General features: G+C 38.3%; 1 protein-coding gene across 2 annotated transcripts in view; it reads left to right on the top strand.

Annotated features, from left to right (window-relative positions):
- LOC150087311 (casein kinase II subunit beta-like) overlaps nt 1–16344 on the top strand; it is a 98984-nt gene that overhangs the window by 17844 nt on the left and 64796 nt on the right. For both annotated transcript variants that reach the window (XM_090371979.1, XM_090371980.1), the window contains exon 2: nt 8543–8619. In XM_090371979.1, the coding sequence (XP_090228105.1) occupies nt 8548–8619 (72 nt within the window). In that variant the 5' untranslated portion in view covers nt 8543–8547. The remainder of the gene's footprint in view (nt 1–8542; nt 8620–16344) is intronic.

The raw sequence follows: 16344 nt of genomic DNA, 5'->3' as shown, positions 1-16344 counted from the left end.
TTCATTATTAATTGCAAAAGCGGGAAAACCACACACAATTGGTGAGGAATTAATCTTGCCGGCAGTAAAAGAAGTAATAAACACTGTGCTTCATAAGCCAGCATCAGATATCATCAGGAAAATTCGTTTGAGCAATAATTCAGTGCAAAGAAGAATCGATGAAATGGCGGAAGACTTTGAAAAATCATTGTGCGATTATTTGAAGACATGCCAATTTTCCATTCAACTCAATGAATCAACTCTCCCAAATAATGAAGCACTACTCTTATCATACGTACAATTCATAAAAGAAGAAAAAGTTTGTCAAGAATTATTATTTGCTAAAAATTTGGAAGCGGATACAAAAGGAGAATATATATTTAATACCATGAATAAGTTTTTTCAAGAGAGAGAGACATTCCTATTCGTAATATTTTGTCTGCTGCTACTGATGGTGCTCTAGCAATGACAGGGTGCGACAAGGGTTTCATAGTGCATTTGAAACAAGTAATACCAAATGTACTCACTATACATTGTGTATAGTGAGTACAATGGGCACAACAAACTACATAGTGCATATCCCACACACTTTTAAATCTCTGGCTTGTCCGATGAGAGCATACGCAGAGATGGGAGAAATCCCAGGTGCCGTCAGACCCCGAACATACCTAATACACATTGTGTTCTTCATCGTCAACATTTGGTTGCGAAGAATTTAAGTGAACGCTTGCATACGTCATTCCATTACGTTATTAGAGCAGTCAACAAGATTAGAAGCAATTCATTGAGTGACAGATTGTTTAGCTAACTTTGTAGTGAAAACGATGAAGATTTCAATCATTTGCTGCTTCACACAGAAGTTCGTTGGCTTTCAAAAGGTATTTGTCTGAATCGGTTTTAAAATTTGTTTGATTCAGTACTAGAGTTCCTAGAAAACAGAGACAACGGATTGCGGGCCAACCTGATTACAACCAAAAATGACATTGCTTATTTGATAGACCTCTATAAAATATTTAATGAAATCAATCTACAATTACAAGGTGATGAATGGAATTTAATTAAAACAAAAAACGTCATTGCCGCTTTTGTGGGGAAACTTCTTCTGTTCAAGCGGAATCTAGGCCGAGGGGAATATAGCCACTTTTCAAATTTATCAGCAGTGTCTCTCAAAAAGGAAGATTTACTTACATACTGCCAACACTTGGAGGTTCTCCATGCTGATTTTAATGAGCGATCAAGGATATTCTAAACATGAATATACCAAATTGGGTTCTAGATCCTTTCTCAAATGTAAACACAGCAGGATCATCAAATTTAGAAGAGGAACTCATAGAACTCACAACAAATGAAGAACTAAAAATAAAATTCAAAAGTGGATACCAAGAGTTCTGGCTTCAGAAATCAATACCGACACTGTACTCTGGATTATGGGAAATAGTGCAGACATTTTTAATTGCATTTACATCTTCTTATTTGGCTGAGCATGGGTTTAGTGCTGTAGCGAATTTACTTTTTAATAAAAGGAACCGATAGCATATAACTGAGCATGGCGATTTACGACTGTTTTTAACGAAAGTTGAACCCATATTAACAAACTTTTAAAAATGCATCAGGCTTATCCTTCACGTTAATTTGTTATTTTTTCTTTGTATTTTCACTTTGTAAGTTCGAAATAAATAATTTTCTAATACATTTATGGTGCTTTAATTATTACAATAAGATTCTTACTAATGCATTTGCAATCTCTTAATATGTATTCTAAATTTTCATATTTAAACCGTTGTATGAAACTGTGCATAATGTTATTTGAGCATACACTTTACATATGGGCTATGTTTCATCAAAATCGGAATAGCAATAACTGTGTTCAAGATGAAGCACATATTGTCCACTACTTTTTCAATAATTTAACGGCATAAGCAGTAATGTATCATTAGTTGGTATTTATATTGAAAATATCAAACGGCTTGAACGCGGAAAACTGTTATAATGGGGGGCGCTACAAAATTTATGTCTTGCAAAGTGGGCGGTGGCCCGAAAAAGTTTGGGAACCTATGATATAGATGAACAGTGCACTGTTGAGTCAGTTTGGTGTGACATAAGCACTACTAAAGCAAAAATAAGAGTAGGAGTGTGTCTTAGGACTAATGACTTGAATGAGTACAATGAACAATTGTACAGAGAAATAGAGTGGGCTAGTAAATCAGAATGTCTTATAATGGGGGATTTTAACTTCTCAGATATTGACTGGAACTTGTGTTGATCACTCGCACACTAGTAAGACTTTTGTGGATTTATTCGATGATTGTTTTCTGCAGCAGCATGTTCAAGAGGCAACCAGAGAGAGTAATACTCTTGATCTGGTTATCAGCAGTGTTCATTTTGGTATTAAGAATTTGCAGATAAAGGAACCACTAGGTGGCAGTAATCACAGTGTACTGATGTGGGATTTACTTAAAGATGTAACTACTATCTTTACGTTTTTACTTCCGTAAAGGTGACTACAGTGGTCTCAGACAGTTTTTAAATTCTGTACAGTGGACTCAACTGATGACGTTACCAACAGCAAATTCTAAGTGGGAAGCATTCAAGGAATTAATCATGAAAGCTACTAAAAGTTTCATACCTATTAAGAAATATTGTTCAGGGTTTAGGCCTAAATGGTTGTCAAATGAACGATCGAGACTCGTGGCAGAGAAGAAAAATGCATGGGATGCATATAAATTATCAGGCGACACAGAAGATTATGGCAGATATAAGCTAGTCTGTAATCAAGTCACAAAGGAGGTTAGGCAGGGGAAGGCAGATACGAGAAATCTTTGGCAAAGAATGCTAAGAAAAACAGCAAGAATTCCTTTACTTATATAAACTCTAAAAAGAAGGGGACGAATCCGATTGGTCCACTTGATATCGATGGTTTGACTGTTGATGATCCCACTCAGATAGCAAACAAACTGAATGAGTATTTTACATCTACATTCACACATGAGGAGTTATTAAGGAAGGAAAATGCCAGAAAGTAATCAAATTGTAGCAGGGTGCTTAATAATTTTGTAATAACTGAGAGCAAAGTGGAGGAGAAATTGTTGAAATTAAAAATAAAGGCACCAGGGATCTATCCAGTTATATTAAAGGAGGCGGCAAAGACAGTAAGCAAACCCTTAGCCATAATTATGAAAGAATCCTTGCATTCAGAGGAGGTCCCCATGGACTGGAGATGTGCAAATGTATCCCCAATTCACAAAGGGGGAATGAAGGGTGACACGAGTAATTACAGACCAGTTAGTTTAACTTCTTTTCTGGGTAAAATAACGGAGTCACTGATTAAAGATGCATTGCAGGATCATCTAGACAAGACTGCAGCAATAATTCAGACACAGCATGGGTTTGTTAAGGGAAAGTCTTCTCTGACAAATTTGATTGGATATTATGATGTGGTTACAGAGGAACTGGATGCAAAAAATAATTTTGATATCATATACTTGGATTACAGGAAAGCTTTTGACACTGCATGGAAGACTACTGTACAAATTGGAGCAGAATAGTATTAAGGGTAAGTTGCTACAATGGATAAAAGGATGGTTGAGTGGGAGAACACAGAGAAGTTTTCTGAGCAATGCAGACAGGCTGCCAGTGTAGGTCTTGGGGTTTTGTCAATGATATAAAGGAATTTTACTAGCAGGAAAAAGGAGGTGATTGTCCCTCTGTGTAAGGCAATGGTCAGGCCACACTTTGAGTACTGCATAAAGGTCTAGAGGCCTCATTTTAGGAAGGATGTAGATTTGCTTGAGTGTGTACAGAGAAGGGCAACAAGATTGGTGAGTAGTAGTAGCAGTGGCATGTGATGCAAGAAAGCAAGTGTATAAGCTTATGCAGCATCAGCCAAAAAAAAAAAAAAATCACACCATTCCCTCCAAATGCCTGTCCAGTTCCTCCTTAAATTTATTCAACCTATCAACTTCCACAACGACAGATGTAAGTTTGTTCCAGCAATTAACGACCCGCTGGCTAAAGGCAAATTTCCGCACATCTATTCTATATCTGTCTTTTCTTAATTTGAATTAATGCCCCCTTAGGTTCGTAATCTGAACAAGTGGAAGGATCCCATCAGAATTCAGCGTGCTCAACCCATTCAAGGCCTTATATACCTCAATCAGATCTCTGCACAGGAACCTAGTCTCCAGCCACTGCAATTTGCAGAACTTAAGCCTCTCTTGGTAAGAGGATCCCTTCATTCCCCTCACCAATCTTGTTGCCCTTCTCTGTACACACTCAAGTAAATCTACATCCTTCCTAAAATGAGGCCTCCAGACCTGTACGCAGTACTCAAGGCGTGGCTTGACCATTGCCTTATACAGAGGGATAACCACCTCCTTTTCCCTGCTAGCAAAATTCCTATATATCATTGACAAAACCCCATGACCTGTACTGGCAGCCTGTCTGCATTGCTCAGAAAACTTCATATCTGACTGCACAATTACTCCCAGGTCTTTTTCATTTTCTACTACCTTAAGTGTAGTACCACACAGTTGGTACGTTTCTCTGGGGTTACTTCTACCCATATGCAGTACTTTGCATTTGTCAAGGTTAAACTTCAGTTGCCACTTCTTAGCCCATCTGCCCAACTTATCTAGATCCTGTTGCAGTAGCACACTGCCATTACTGTCATTAACAACCCTGCCAACCTTTGTATCATCTGCAAACTTCGACATTAAGCCTGATATACCTTCATCAATATCATTGATAAATATACAAAACAACAGTGGACCTAACACCGAACCCTGTGGGACTCCACTAATAACATTAGTCAAAGAAGAGCAGCACCCATTGATTACCACCCTCTGTCTTCTCCCACTTAACCATCCTTTTATCCATTGTAGCAACTTACCCTTAATACCATTCTGCTCCAATTTGTACAGTAGTCTTCCATGCGCAACAGTGTCAAAAGCTTTCCTGAAATCCAAATATGTGATATCAAAATTAGTTTTTGCATCCAGTTCCTTTGTAACCACATCATAATATCCTATCAAATTTGTCAGACAAGATTTTCCCTTAACAAACTCATGCTGTGTTTGAATTATTGCTGCAGTCTTGTCTAGATGATCCTGAAATGCATCTTTAACAAGTGACTCCATTATTTTACCCGAACAGAAGTTAAACTAACTGATCTGTAATTACTCGTGTCACCCTTTGATCCCCCTTTGTGAATTGGGGATACATTTGCACATCTCCAGTCCGTGTGAACCTCCCCTGAATCCAAGGATGCTCTCATAATTATGGCTAAGGGTTTGCTTAGTTGCTTTGCTGCCTCCTTTAATATAACTGGATAGATCCCATCCACCCCAGGTGCTTTTCTTATGTTTAACTTCAACAATATCTCCTCCACTTTGCTTTCAGTTATTACAAAATCATTAAGTATCCTGCTATAGTTTGATAACCTAATAAAAAAAAAAAAAAAAAAAAACCCACTTCCACTTCACCCCTCTGTTCGTTCAAAATACCTGTCCAGCCTAAATAAGTTTAAGGCTCAGCTGGACAGGTATTTTGAACGAACAGAGGGGTGAAGTGGAAGTGGGTTTTTTTTTTTTTTTTTTTTTTTGGCTGATGCTGCATAAGCTTGCTTTATTGCATCAAATGCCTCTACTAATGCTAATGCTAATGCTAACCTTCTGCCATTTTCAAACCTTAATAATTCCTCACGTGTGAATGTAGATGCAAAATACTCATTCAGTTTGTTTGCTATCTGAGCAGGATCATCAACAGTCGAACCATCGATGTCAAGTGGACCAATCAGATTCATCCCCTTCCTTTTAGAGTTTATTATATAAGTAAAGAAATCCTTGCTGTTTTTCTTAGCATCTTTTGCCAAGGATTTCTCGTAATCTGCCTTCGCCTCCCTAACCTCCTTTGTCACCTGATTACAGACTAGCTTATATCTGCCCTAGGCTTCTGAGTCGCTTGATAATTTATATGCATCCGATGCATTTTTCTTGTCTATTACGAGTCTCATTAGTTCCTTAGATAACCATTTAGGTCTAAACCTTGAACAATATTTCTTAATAGGTATGAAACTTTTAGTAGCTTCCACGATTAATTCCTTGAATGCTTCCCACTTAGAATTTACTATTGGTAACATCGTCAGTTTATCCCACTATACAGAATTTAAAAACTGTCGGAGACCACTGTACTCACCTTTACTGAAGCAAAAACCCTTTCCTTTACCCCTGATGGTAATTAAATCTTTAAGTAAATCCCACATCAGTACACTGTGATCACTGCCACCTAGTGGTTCCTTTATCTGCAAATTCTTAATACACGAATGATCACTGTTGATAACCAGATCAAGAGTATTACTTTCTCTGGTTACCTCTCGAACATGCTGCGACAGAAAGCAATCATCCAATAAATCCACAAAAATCTGACTAGTGTGTGACCAACCCACAAGTTCCAGTCAATATCTAGGAAGTTAAAATCCCCCATTATAAGACATTCCGATTTACTAGCCCACTCTATTTCTCTGTACAATTGTTCATTGTACTCATTCGAGTCATTAAGCCTATAACACACTCCTACTCTTATTTTTGCTTTCGCAGTGCTTATGTCACCCCAAACTGACTCAACAGTGCACTGTTCATCTATATCAACTGGATGCACTTCTTTTGATTTTATGTTTTTCTTAATTAACAGCATAACACTTCCTCCCTTTCTATCCTGTCTATCCTTTTTGTACACATTGTACTCCCCAAATTCCAGTTCAGCATTCCTTATATCTGTGTGACACCACGTCTCTGCTATCCCAACAATATCCGCCTTTGATGTCTTGACCAACACTTCAAATTCATCAAATTTATTAACTATACTTCTAGCATTGGTATACATGCAAGCATACATGCTCCTACTTCTATTCTTAGTTACCCTAACACATCCCATATACCCACCTATTTCAGGATGACTGCCATCCGTCCCTGAAACCCCCAACAGCCCACGCTCCAGGTCACTACTTATTGTAATAGAAGTTGTGCAAGAATCACCTTCACCTCTGCCTACGGCTACTGTTAAACTATTAGTCCTTGTATCCCCCCAATCTAGCAGTTTTCCGACCCTCGATAGAATCAGCAAATATTCTTGCACCCTTTCTATTTAAGTGTATCCCATCCCTATAGAAGCAGTCTCTCCTGTTGACAAGTACAGTCCAGGCTGAAAAAAATTCTACCCCTTGAGCCTTGCACATTCTTTCCAGGGCCGTATTGATCGACAAGGCTCTCATCGTATACTCCCTTCTATTGTTTCTGGGCAGAATTGCAGACACTTCTGTGTCTGCAATTCTGCAGTGAGGGGGAATGAAGGTGTGCTCTTATCAACAGAGGCTTAAGTTCTGCAAATTGCAATAGCTGGAGACTAGGCACCTGCGAGGTGATCTGATTGAGGTGCACAAGGCCTTGAATGGGTTGAGCACGCTGAAATCTGATGGGATTCTTCCACTTGTTCAGATTATGAACCTAAGGGAGCATAAATTCAAATTGAGGAAAGACAGATGTAGAATAGATGTGCGGAAATTTACCTTTAGCCAGCGGGTGGTTAATTGCTGGAACAAACTTCCATCTCTCCTTGTGGAAGTTGATAGGTTAAATAAATTTAAGGAGGAACTGGACAAAGATTTAGAGGGAATTGTTTTGTAAATTTTTTTTTTTTTTTTTTTTTGGCTGATGCTGCTGCATAACTCATACACTTGCTTTCTTGCATCGCATGCCACTACTACTACTACTACCCTCACTAATGAGCTCTGTGAGATTGACCATGGCTGGGAATGAAGTGCAAAAGTGAAAGGAGCATAATTGTATCCGTTGGCACTTATTCTGAGATTCTCAAAGAAAGAAAAAGGAAATCTCCACAAACAACACTGCATTCTTTCTTCAAAAAAAAAGGGAAGATCCTCAACCAGGAACTTCAGCAAAGAAGTAAAATCTCTGCATTACTCCCAATCAAAAAAGATCAATGCAGGGGCCTTACAATGGCAAGTACAAAAACTTTCAGTCTGGTCTTCAAACATATCAAAGTAAATGTTCAAAATTTTATTTTTTTATTTAATTAAATTTAGTTTGGTTATTTTATACTGTGTAACATTTAATTAATTTATATTCATAAAAATGCTGTTTTTACATTCATAACATTCATTTCAGAGCTTTAAATATAATAATATTATATTACTTATGTCAATTTTGAGAAGAGCCTGTAACATAACTCATTAACTTACATTATATAATTAGGTTTGTTTTATACCCTATTTTTTTGCGACAGTTCTTTCAGGAACAGAATCCTATCATAAACCGAGGGCTACCTGTATAGGATTTATAATAGTTACTTAAATTATTGAATTTGTTTTAACAACTTCTATCTGACTATATTTTCATCAAGTTTATTTTATAATATTCCAAATTTGGAAAAAGAATATTAAATTTGAAAATGTTTTGAAATAATATCCACATTCCAATTTCATAAATTTTTGCTGTTTCTTATTTATTTATTTTTTATTGTTATTGTTATTATTATTTTTTTTATATAGATACAATGAGTTCTTCTGATGAAGCTTCCTGGATTTCTTGGTACTGTAGTGTTCGAGGAAATGAATACTTTTGTAAGGTATATTATAAAATATTATTCTTTTTCTTAAACTAAAGATAGGTGGAACAGGACCAGGGTATGTCTGCCAGGGGCAAAGGTTGATGACGTTGTAGAGCGAATATCATCTTTTAAGGGCACAAAAGGTGATATAGTTGTACACGTTGGCACTAATAATATTAAGAGTAGGAGACCGGCAGAATTACTTAACAAGTACAGGTCACTGTTGAACAAAAGCCGAGAATTAGGGTTGAATTTGAAAGTGTCTGCAATTCTGCCCAGACACGATAGGAGGGAGTATATGATGAGAGCCTTGTCGATCAATTCGGCCCTGGAAAGATTGTGCAAGGCTCAAGGGGTAGAATTTTTTTCAGCCTGGACTGTACTTGTTAACAGGAGAGATTGCTTCTACAGGGATGGGATACACTTAAATAGAAAGGGTGCAAGAATATTTGCTGATGCTATCGAGGCAGTGTTAGGTGGGTCGGAAAACTGCTAGCTTGGGGGGAGACAAAGACCAATAGATTGACAGTAGCCACTGGCACAGGTGAAAGAGATTCTTGCACTGCTTCTATTAGAATGAGCAGAAGCCTGAAAAACAAGATGCATGGTATTTCAGAGACTGCTTGGGAGCCATTGTGGTACAAGTAAACACATGGGTTGTGTTAGGGTAGCTAAGAATAGAAACAGGTGCAGGTATACTTGCGTGTACACCAATGCTAGGAGTTTAGTAAATAAATTTGATGAATTTGAGGTATTGCTCAAAACATCGAAGGCAGATATTGTTGGGATATCAGAGACGTGGTGTCACACAGATATAAGGGATGCGGAACTGCAATTTGGGGAGTACAACGTCTACAGAAAGGATAGACAGGATAGAAAGGGGGGAGGTGTTATGCTATTAGTTAAGAAACACATAAAAACCAAGGAAGTGAAGCCAGTCGACATCGCTGGACAGTGCAGTGTGGAGTCAGTTTGGTGTGACATAAGCATTGGGAGATCAAAATTGAGAGTAGGAGTGTGCTATAGGCCTAATGACTCTGATGAGTATAATAAGGAACTGTACAGGGAAATAGAGTGGGCCAGTAAATCAGAGTGTCTTATAATGGGAGATTTTAATTTCCCAGATATTGACTGGAATTTGGGGGCTGGATACTCACACACTAGCAGGGCTTTTGTGGATTTATTGGATGATTGTTTTCTACATCAGCATGTTCGGGAGGCAACTAGAGGGAGTAATACTCTTGATTTGATTATCAGCAGTGATTCTTCATGCATTAAGAATCTGCAGATAAACGAACCACTAGGTGGCAGTGATCACAGTGTGCTGAAGTGGGATTTACTCAAAGAGGTAACTACCATTAGGGGTAAAGGGAAGGGTTATTGCTTCCGTAAAGGCGACTACGATGGACTGAGACAGTATTTAAATTCTATACAGTGGGACCAACTGATGATGTTACCAACAGCAAATTCAAAATGGGAAACATTCAAAGAACTTATCTTGGAAGCTACTAGGCTTTACATACCAACTAAGAAATATTGTTCAAGGTTTAGGCCAAAATGGATGTCAGATGAACTAATGAGGCATATGGCAGAGAAGAAAAATGCATGGGATACTTACAAATTAACACATGACACAGAAGCCTATGATAGATACAAGTTGATATGCAACCAAGTTACAAAGGAGGTTAGGCAGGCGAAGGCAGATTACGAGAAATCCTTGGCAAGGGATGCAAAGAAAAACAGCAAAGAGTTCTTTACTTATGTAAACTCTAGAAGGAAAGGGATGAATCAGATTGGTCCACTTGATATTGATGGGTCAAGTGTTGATGATCCTGCTCAGGTGGCTAACAAACTAAATGAATATTTTGCATCGACATTCACACATGAGGAGTTATTCAGCGAGGGGAATGCCAGAGGTGTATTCAACTCTAGCAGTAAGTTACAGAATCTTGAAATAACTGGGAGTAAAGTGGAGGAGAAACTGTTGAAGATAAACACAAGAAAGGCACCCGGGGTGGATGGGATCTAACCAGTTATATTAAAGGAGGCAGCAAAGGAAGTAAGCAAACCCTTAGCCATAATTATGAGAGCTTCCTTGGACTCAGGGGAGGTACCCATAGACTGGAAATGTGCAAATGTGACCCCAATTCACAAAGGAGGATCAAAGGCTGACACAAGTAATTATAGACCTGTGAGCTTGACTTCTGTTCCAAGAAAATTAATGGAGGCACTGGTTAAAGACGCACTGCAGGATCATTTAGACAAGACTTCAGTTATAGCTCAGACACAGCATGGTTTTGTTAAGGGGAAGTCTTGCCTGACCAACTTGATTGGATACTATGATGCAGTCACAAAAGAACTGGATGCAGGGAATAACTTTGATATTATATACTTGGATCTTAGAAAAGCTTTTGATACTGTTGCACATGGAAGACTGCTACACAAATTGGAGCAGTGTGACATTGGAGGCAAATTGCTGCTATGGATAAAGGGGTGGTTGAGGGGGAGAAGACAGAGAGTGGTAATCAATGGACACTGCTCATCGTGGACTGATGTTATTAGTGGAGTCCCTCAGGGCTCAGTGTTGGGTCCATTATTGTTTTCTGTATTTATAAATGATATTGATGATGGTATATCGGGATTAATGTCCAAGTTTGCAGACGATACAAAGGTTGGCAGGGTTGTCAAGGACACTACTGACACTATGCTTCTGCAACAGGATCTGGAAAGGTTGAGCAGATGGGCTGAGAGGTGGCAAATGAAGTTTAACATTGACAAATGTAAAGTACTACACATGGGAAACAGCAACCCCAGAGCAACGTATCAACTCTATGGTACAACACTGACAGTGGTAGAGAATGAAAGGGACTTGGGGGTGGTTGTGCAGGCAGATATGAAGTTCTCTGAGCAGTGCAGACGGGCTGCAAGAGTAGCTCATGGAGTATTGTCAATGATATACAGGAATTTTCTCCAGCAGGGATAAGGAGGTGATTATTCCATTGTATAAGGCGATGGTCAGGCCACACCTAGAGTACTGTATACAGGTCTGGAGGCCTCATTTCAAGAAGGATGTAGAGCTGCTGGAACGAGTACAGAGAAGGGCAACAAGATTAGTGAATGGAACAAAGGGGTGCTCTTATGAAGAAAGGCTTAAGTTTTGCAAATTACAGTGTCTGGAGACTAGGCACCAGCGAGGTGATCTGATAGAGGTGTATAAAGCCTTGAATGGTTTAAGCATGCTCAATGCTGATGGGATTCTTCCTCTAGCTCAGAATAATCACCTGAGAGGGCATAAATTCAAATTGAGGAAAGACAGATGTAGGATAGACGTGCGGAAATTTGCCTTTAGCCAGCGGGTGGTTGGTTGGTGGAACAGACTTCCATCCCTTGTGGTGGAGGTTGATAGCCTAAATAAGTTTAAGGCTCAGCTGGACAGGTATTTTGAACGAACAGAGGGGTGAAGTGGAAGTGGTTTTTTTTTTTTTTTTTTTTTTGGCTGATGCTGCATAAGCTTGCTTTCTTGCATCAAATGCCTCTACTAATGCTAATGCTAATGCTAAACAGACACAAAGGAGGGCTTTACAATCAGAAACCTGCTAAGCCACATTAAAATACAAAATTCATGTTACAGCAGATAGATTTTGTGCGAATAGAAGCTTGGTGCCACTGTTCTAATAGATTTAATGTTTTCACCCAGTGCCCTCAGTATGGTTAAGACATAATATAAGCATAATGCTGATCTTGAATAGTCTTTTGTGAAATACATAGACAGATTTTATTGAGCATATTATATAACAGGATTGTCTGTCCAAACATAAACTGGATGCCAAAGATATAACAGGTCAAGAGACTCAAATTTTTGTTTGATCCATTGAATATTCTTACACTGCTGAGGAAAGGACATATTATAGTTTCCAGATCTAAGACTCCTATTTTACAGTGTAAGTGTCACCACATGAAAATTGCCTTTGCAACTCCAACAAATGTGAAATGTGAGAATATCAGCATTTTGATTATACATCCAATACAGATCTTATTGCAAAGAACTGCATTTGACAGGAGTGATAAAACAGTTTTCAAACTTCAAATGTATTTTGATGTAACTCAGATGTGAAAACATGAATGCACTATATTCAAAGCTCTAAATTTTAATGAGCACTTTAAATCTTAGTTTGAAACTTCAGCTAAAATAGAAGATGGGGAAACAAACTTTGCTGGAGTGGCTATGTGTGGAATGTCAGTAGTCAGCCCACTGACAGTCACTTGTTAGTACTGTCTGCTCAGTGATGTTAGCTTGTAAATTCAGTCATATTACATAGCCTTTTTACTGGTATCACCCATGTGATTTGATTTTATTTTGATTGTATGCATTTTTATGTTTTGTTTTGTTTTTTTTTTCACTTACTGTTTTTTTTTTCATATATATACGCACAGTCCACTCAAAACATTATGACCACCTCTGTGTTTTAGTAATTGGCCATTCCTTCCCACCAGTGACATGTGTGCCACCAGTGAGGAGGAATGGCCAGTTACTAAGTGAGAACCAGTAAATGTGATACTATAGATTTATGGCATGCAGTTCACACAAAGACTTGTTCGACACAGGCAAGGGTGATCTGATGGACTTCGAAAAAGGGATGATTGTTGGGTATCAGTTGAAAAGTGAAAGTATTATGGAAACTACAAATCAAATCTTATGGGTTGTTTACAAAGTGCTGTAGTTAAGGTATTCCAAGGAGGGTGGATAGCAGATAGAGCAATGGTCACTGGGCCAATGCCAGGCACCCACAACTCATCAGTTGTCTTGGAAAATATAGGCTGTCCTGCCATGTGTGAGACAGTAGACAGAAAATGGTGGAACACCTGACCATGGGTTTTAACCGAGAAATGATCAGCAATGTTTCCAAGGCCACAATCTGAGGAACCCTTCTCCATACCACCCAGTCAAGGTACATATTTTTGCAGCCACCCATTGCCAACGATGCCTAAGGTTTCCATCTGAAAGGCATCATGGAACCATTGACAACTGGAAAAAAAGTTGAATGATATTTTCTTCTATTACATGTGAATAGTAAATGGAGGGTACAGTGACAAACTGAAGAGAGAATTTCTCTGATGTCCTGGTCTAACAGAAATGGGTCATTTTTTGGTATGGGGGGGGGTGTTTTTATGAGAACCTTTTGGAGCACTCATATCCTAGCCCACAATGAAAGCTAAAAGCTACCTATCCATTGTGGATGATCAGGTACACTTCTTCATAGTGAATATGTTTCCAGATAGCACAGGTGTGTTCTGGCAGGAGAATGTGCCCTGCCACATTGTCAGTGTTGTTCAAGAGTGGTTTGCAGAAGATGAAAGTAACTTTCGGGTGCTACCTTGGCTGCAGAATATCATTCTGCAGCCAAGAGATGTTCTTCCCAAAGAACATCTCTGGAATTACATGGGTCAACAGATCCAGTATTTGGATTCTCTGCCGAAGAATATTGCAGATCTACTAGGATAGTTCTGGCAGCAAGGTACTACAATACAACGTACCTTCTGCAGTGTTCAGAGGCTTTATAGAGTCCATACTTCACTGTGTAGTGGAAGTACTGGTGGCAAGAGGACATACCCACTATTAGGTAGATATTTTGACTGTGCAGGCAGTGTATATATTTATGATGGTTTTTTATTATTATTTATTTTTATTTATTATTTATTTTTTTCATCATGGCATCACCCATGAAATGGGGGGTGTCATTTGTATATATTTTTATGATGGTTTATTTTTTCTTTTTTTTTTTTATTTCCTTTTTAACTTTTAATTATCTTTCGCATACATACACTGGTGTGCAAAACTTAAGGACCAGTCAGGTTTTCACCTGTAGCTTTTCATAGGAGTGGCCTGTACATGGGAAAAGCATACCAAAGGAACCTCGTGAGGTACAGAAATGATGAAGGAAACAACACCGACACAACAATGGAAACAAAACTGTACAGAGGGACTTTATTCAAAAATGGCAACATAGCACTGGCTGCCATGATACAGATGCATCACTACCAAAGATGGAACAAAGGGAAGAGGTGGTCATCAGTAGGAGATATGGCCACCCCTAATGTTGATGCAGGCTTTGCACCACCTGTCCATACTTAGAACAATGTTGTTGATAAGTTCTTGTGGTAACATCATCCATTCCTCTGTCAGCGCCATTTTCTGGTGGGTGTGGACGTACCGCTAGGCATCTCCCCAGAGCATCCCATATGTGTTCGATGGGATTTAGATTCAGTGAAATGGGCAGGCTAATCCATATGAACAATTTCCTTACTTTCTAAAAGCATGTTAACAGCTTCAGTGCGATGGGGTGTGACGTTATCATCCTTAAACACGAACTCGGGGTCAATGGCACCTCGGAACAGACGCACACGGGGAAGGATTACCTCAGTACAGTGGCGTGCACTGGTTACAGTACCGCCTTCCAGTATCTGGAGTTGTGTATGTCCATCCAAGATAATGCCTCCCCAGGCGAGAACACCTCGACCACCATATCAGTCCCTTTCAGTGATGTTTGCGGGGTGATACCGTGCGTCAACCTCTCGCCAGATTAGCTGACGTCCAGAATTGCTGCTGAGACTGAATCTACTCTCATCAGTAAAGAATACCTTAAGTAAAGATTTTGTGGTTGTAACCTTTAGAAATAGTGTTGATCCTTAAGTTTTGCCCACCAGTATATTTTTATATGATTGTTTCATTTTGTTTTGAGTCACATTACAAAAATTTACCTATGTATACTGAACTTTTTCAAAAAAAATTACTAAGTCGCTACAATTTAAAATGTATTTTATTAAATGAAAATTTCAAATCTAGAATTGAATGCAAAATGAAAACAATTAGCAAAAATAATAAAAATGTTAAACTGATTATCATCCATTTAGAGAAATTGTTAAATGCCTTTCAGTTGAGTTAGCTAGCCTAAAGCAGAGGGAATATGTTTCCTCTCTTGAGTTATTTTGAGTTTTTAAGCCCATGAAACAGTTAAAATAGCTTATACGCAATAGACATTTTGAACTATATGTGGATTGAATAAATTAAATTTATTTGTAATTCTAATTATATATAGTAGACATAAGCTACCCATTATGGTTGCTCTAATACTCTATTAACCCAATTAATAATATAGGCTGTTGAACAATCTAAACAATTTGAAATTGTGATTTAACATTCCAACAAGAAAAGGATTTATTGATGTGATGCAGCACCATAAAGTTTTATTTACTTGATCAGTTGTACAATTGATGTTTATTTTTATTAGTACTGGCAAATGACCAAAGGAAGCAAGCTTTATAGAATCAGCCATAAAAAAAAAAATAATAATATGTCTACTTCTTCCTTAAATTTATTCAAAGTACCCACTTCCACAACACCAGATGGTAGTTTGTTCCAGTGATCAAATACTCTCTGGCTGAAAGCAAATTTACAGCCATCCTTTATCAGTTTATGTCCCCTCATGTATGTTCCAAGAAAGAATACCACCATCATTAAGTTTATCCAATCCATTTAAAGCCTGAAAACTTCATTTTCTCCTTGCAAGTGCCCAGTTTACAAGCATTGCAATTTGTAGAACCAAAGTCTTTTATGATAAGCGTACCCCTTTGTGTTCTTGACTAATCTGGCTATCTTCTCTGCATCCATTTATAGAAGTAGACATCTTTATTAAAATGTGGCTTCCAGACCTTTATGCAGTACTCAAGATGTGGCACAACCAT

Source organism: Mastigoproctus giganteus, chromosome 4 (assembly GCF_048544385.1).
Source record: "Mastigoproctus giganteus isolate SK-2022 chromosome 4, ASM4854438v1, whole genome shotgun sequence".
Taxonomy (NCBI): domain Eukaryota; kingdom Metazoa; phylum Arthropoda; class Arachnida; order Uropygi; family Thelyphonidae; genus Mastigoproctus; species Mastigoproctus giganteus.
This window is presented reverse-complemented; position numbering and strand designations above follow the sequence as displayed.